This window comes from Elephantulus edwardii, unplaced genomic scaffold (genome assembly GCF_000299155.1).
Source record: "Elephantulus edwardii isolate Elephantulus edwardi_28Jun2011 unplaced genomic scaffold, EleEdw1.0 scaffold00133, whole genome shotgun sequence".
Taxonomy (NCBI): Eukaryota; Metazoa; Chordata; class Mammalia; order Macroscelidea; family Macroscelididae; genus Elephantulus; species Elephantulus edwardii.
The window spans coordinates 194,531-199,394 of NW_006399883.1; the positions used below are offsets into that span (position 1 = coordinate 194,531).

The 4,864-nt window shown below is 38.0% G+C and overlaps 1 protein-coding gene across 1 annotated transcript; it reads right to left on the reverse strand.

Moving 5' to 3' along the window:
• Positions 1–3,374: 3,374 nt before the first annotated feature.
• LOC102846955 (olfactory receptor 2T27-like) lies at positions 3,375–4,322 on the reverse strand. Its single transcript, XM_006893956.1, has one exon. The coding sequence runs from the start codon at positions 4,320–4,322 to the stop codon at positions 3,375–3,377; it is 948 nt and encodes a 315-aa protein (XP_006894018.1).
• Between the last annotated feature and the right edge of the window lie 542 nt (positions 4,323–4,864).

A 4,864-nucleotide genomic window follows, 5' to 3' on the forward strand; every position in this document is an offset into this window, starting at 1 on the left:
TTTTGATACAGTGACTCTGTGTACTCCTTCCATCTTCTTTTGATACTTCCTGGATCATTTCTCATTCTACCTAAACTATCCTTAAGTATTGCCACCCAGAGCTTGAATTTGTTTTTCAACTCCTTCAGCTTAAGAGACGCTGAGCAAGTTTGGCCCTTTTGATTTTCTGGCTCCAGCTCTCTGCACATTTCATTATAGTATCTTGCTTTGTTGTCCTGAGCTGCCTTTTGAAATTTTCTGTTCAGCCCTTTGATTTCTTGATTTCTTCCTTTAGCTTTGGCTTCTCGGCACTCTAATGTAACACTCAGAGTCTCATCTGATATCCATCTTTGTCTTTTCTTCTTCTTCAGCCTTTGTAATGATCTTTCGCATTCTTCATGGATGATTTTCTTGATATCCTCCCAGAGCTCATTTGGTCTACTCTCACTGGTGCTCAAGGTCTCCAACAAAAATACAAACTTCAAATTCACTGTTGTGGATCTGAAACCTACTTAAAATACACCCTCCTGAGGGTTTCAAGGAACTGAATTAGTGCTGGAGAAAATACCTCCAACTCCCATCACCACCAGCAGAGCAGCTTGTGGATTCAAATCGTCCATCCTTGAGTTGGCAGCACATTTCCTATCCCTAGATCACCAAGGGTAGTCTGTTCTTTATTGTAAGTAGAAAAAATAAGCCAACTAGTAAAAAACAAAACTCAAATTCATTACCATCAAGTCAGAACTGACTCACAGTTGATCCTCCAGTGAGATTTTGAAGGCTATCAATTGTATGGAAAAGATCGTTAATGTTTCTCCAGGAGCTGCTGGTATATTCCATTTTCCAGAGAAGAGCTTCCTTTGGGTTAACTCCTTCAGGTCTACACTCAATCAAGTAGCAAGTTTGATACCTTGCTTCACACATGGATTAATGTAATACAGGAAAAAATATTTGAATAACTAAATAAGAAGGTTCATGTTATATAGGATGGAGGGATATGATTTACCATAAGAAATATTGTAGAATATAAAGAGTGATGAATGCAAAATTGAGTCACTAAGCATTCTATCAAACACATAACAGATACCAATAAATACATAACAGATATTACAACACAAGTTGAGTGCCATGTTGCTTTTTTTTTTCATTTTCCTTTTTAAAATTTTATTTTATACTGATTTGTGTACAAAGTTTGTAGACACTGTTTTTCACACAAGATCTTTCCCATTTCCTTCACCCCCTACATGCATCAAGTTGAGTGACCCTATGATTAACACTCGCCCTCCTGGCTTGGATATCCTTACCCCTCTGCTTCCACCATCCCCCTTCCCTCAGATCCTCATACTCATTTTACAATAATGGTTTTATACAATATTTGTCCTTATGGGACTGAGTTAGTACACTCAGCATAATGCTCTCCAGTTCCTTCCAAGTTAGGTAGTAATTTAAAAAATCATTGCTCCTGCGTGCTCCATCGTAGTCCATTGCATGAAATGTATGACAACTTCTCAATCCATTCTCTTGTGTTTAGAAACCTGGGCTGTTTCTATGTTCTTGTGTTGGTGAATAACACTATTTATTTGAATACTTATTTTTAGGATGTCTCTAATCTTGATTTTGTCCGAATGCCTAAGTCCAGTATATTTTTGTTTTGCTGTTTTTTATTAGGTCTACAATATAATAGTTTGGTTTTTGCTGCTTTTGGATGGTGGTTCTGATAGACAAGGGAAGTTTTTGAGGTCATGTTTGATGTGTATTATTGCTCTTTTCCTCTCAAGAGACGGTGTCCTTGAGTCTAGGGCAGAAGTCTGCTCATAGGAGTGGCTTTAAACTCCACAAGTTTTAAATTTACTAATTTTTGAATGAATATTCCTTGGATGACACAGCAGTCTTTCATCGCTTTGCTGAACTGAACAACTTGGTGTTGCTGTGATGTGGCACACTGTTCCATAGCCTTGTGAAATACCGTAATGGTCACCCCGTATGTAGAGCATTGGGATGAGCTTCCAGATTGATTTATGCTGGGAAGCAAGAGCGGCATCCACTTCCTAAACTATATGCCTCTGGAAACTCTACAAACTCTTTAAATTCTATAAATCTACAGAAATTATGGTAGTTATAGAACAGAGTTCTGTACAGAAATTATGTTAGTTATGGAACAAAGTTTAGGTCTTTTGTGCAAAACTTACACTCAGTTGTATTTGACTTGATGACACTTAACCACTGATAAGTGAAATTAGTGCTGTTATATCTGGAGGAACACTCTTCCACTTTATACATCACTCTTTGTCAATGTGCAGTATGAAGTAGTCTGGGTTGCTGTGATGCTGAACCTTGTACCATTGGGGTATCAAACACCAGAATGGTTTCCCAATGTGGACAGTGTTTGGTGGAGCTCACAGTTGTAAAACAGTTTGGAAGGAGGAATGGCATCCACTTTCTAAACCACATACCTCTGGAAACTCTATAAACTTGGAGAAATGATGATAGTTACGGAAAGGTGTTCGATCTTTTGTTCATAGAGTCGCTATGAGTCACCCCCAATACAACAGCAATCGACAATGGCAACTACCATATAATAATGTGATTGGCATATTTCTCAACATGTAACAACTATCAAGTACATTGAAGGTTAACATCTAAATTATCAAGCAAACACATATTTTCATGGATGTTCATGTACTTTTTATGTTGTAAATTAAAGCAGTTATGATCAGGTTAGTTTCATAGCCTATCTAAACCAGTGAAAATACAGTCAAAGTTGGATTTTATACTAGCTTAAATATTTGTACTATACCAGTGGATTCTGAGTTATGCATTTAGACAAGACACAGAATTTATTAAAGTTATTTTTTCCTCTATACCATCAAGTCAGAACAGAACCCTTACTGACCCAAGATTTACACTGCCAGATACCTGGTGGAGAGTTAATATGAGTTAGAATAATTTAAACATAAGTGTTTAGATGGGTTTTTGGCGGATATTGCTCTTTATTTGTAGGGTTGGTGGTTGTAAAGGAATAACAAACATATTACTGAATAGGATATTAAAAAAATCACATAAAGCTTATTAAAATCCCTATGTTTAGGCTTCTTCCACTAAAATTTTGAGTCCTAAGTTCTAAGGTGCTGGAGAAATAGCTAGCTATTTCTTATGATGAGTCAATTTAGGTAACACTGTTAAATAGAAGCTTTTCCAAAGAAATAAAAAATCTGATTTCCCCCAATCATCTCTCCCTTTTGTGGAGCAGTTAATATTGTTAGAAAGTTAGGAAGACAGAAAGATTTTAACTTCTTTATGTGTTTAAGAAATTGAAGTTCAAAATTTATTTTTTTCAAAATAGCATTAGAAATAAATGTCAGAGTAATAGAGAAACTATTTTAAGGCAAAAGCAGTTATCTCTCCTGCTTAATCATCAGCCTTCTTCCCAGCACTTTCCTCAGAGCCCCTAACACTTCTTTATTTCTTAGGCTGTAAATCAGGGGATTCAGCATTGGGGTGATGAGAACATCGAACACAAAAAGTCTCTGGTCCACTTCTGCAGGGAGGGATGAACCTGGAGTCATGTAGATAATCATGGCTGGGCCAAAGTAGAGGCTCACCACACTGAGATGGGAGGAGCATGTGGCCAGAGCTTTGTTCTTTCCCTCAGGAGAGTTCATGCGAAGGACAGTGAGAAAGATGAGAATGTAAGAGGTCAAGATGAGTCCAAAAGGAATAAGCAGAAAAGTGATACCTGACACTAACACCACTTTCTCATAGGTGGAAGTATCCTCACAAGCCAGCTTCAGAAGAGCCATGACTTCACAAAAAAAATGGTGAACTTGCCTAGAGCCACAGGTAGAAAAATGCATGGCATAAATTGTGTGCATTAGGGAGATAAGAACACCTCCAGTCCATGAGCTCACAGCCATTTGCACACAGACTCTGGAGGTCATCAAGACTGGGTATCTCAGAGGACTACAGATGGCCAAATAGCGGTCAAAGGCCATAAGGGTCAACAGAACACACTCAGCTACTCCTAACATCAAGTATAGAAAGATTTGAACTCCACAGCCGATGCGGGAGATGCCTCTGTGTCCTGAGAAGAAGTCAGCAGCCATCTTGGGGACGGTGGTAGAGATGAGTGTGAGGTCCATGAGGGAGAGCTGGCTGAGCAGGAAGTACATGGGTGTGTGGAGGTGGGTATCGCTCCAGATCAGCAAGGCCAGGATAGAATTTCCAGTGGTGGCCACCATAAGAATCAGAAGGATTATGGCAACAAGAAAACCAGGATGCTGAGAGTCTGAGAAGAGACCCAGGAGAATGAAATCGGTGACTGTGGATTGATTTTCTTGCTCCATGTCTAAATATGCAGGTACATCTGGACAATCATCAGAGAAGAACCACACAGAGTAAGAACTTTTCACTTCCTGTGAAAATACGTCACTGGTATGAATCAATTTCTAATGTTTAATAAGAGAATAAAATAAGTATTTCAATATATTTTGAAAGAATTATAGCTTTGCATCTAAGGGAATAACAAATGACCACATGGATGGTATGATGGATCATGGGTAAAAATTTCATGACTATAATTTATGGCCTGGTCAAAAATGCCTTGAAAGTGGCTTGGACTGAATTTGGACCGTTTCAGACATTCCAAATGATAAATCAGTCAATGTGGATTCATTAGAAAAATAGTGTACCTGAGAAATTAAAAAAACTAAGCTTTTGTATCAGAAGATATCATGTTTCAAGTAATTGTGCCTACAAAAGTAGTTTGATTTCTGTTTTTCCATCGTGCTACTTTATTCCTTGCAAGAAACATATTTTATAAAAGCAAATCATTTATGAATATTCTGCGCCCTCTCGTCTCAAATGTTAGTCTTGGGATTTTTTTTAC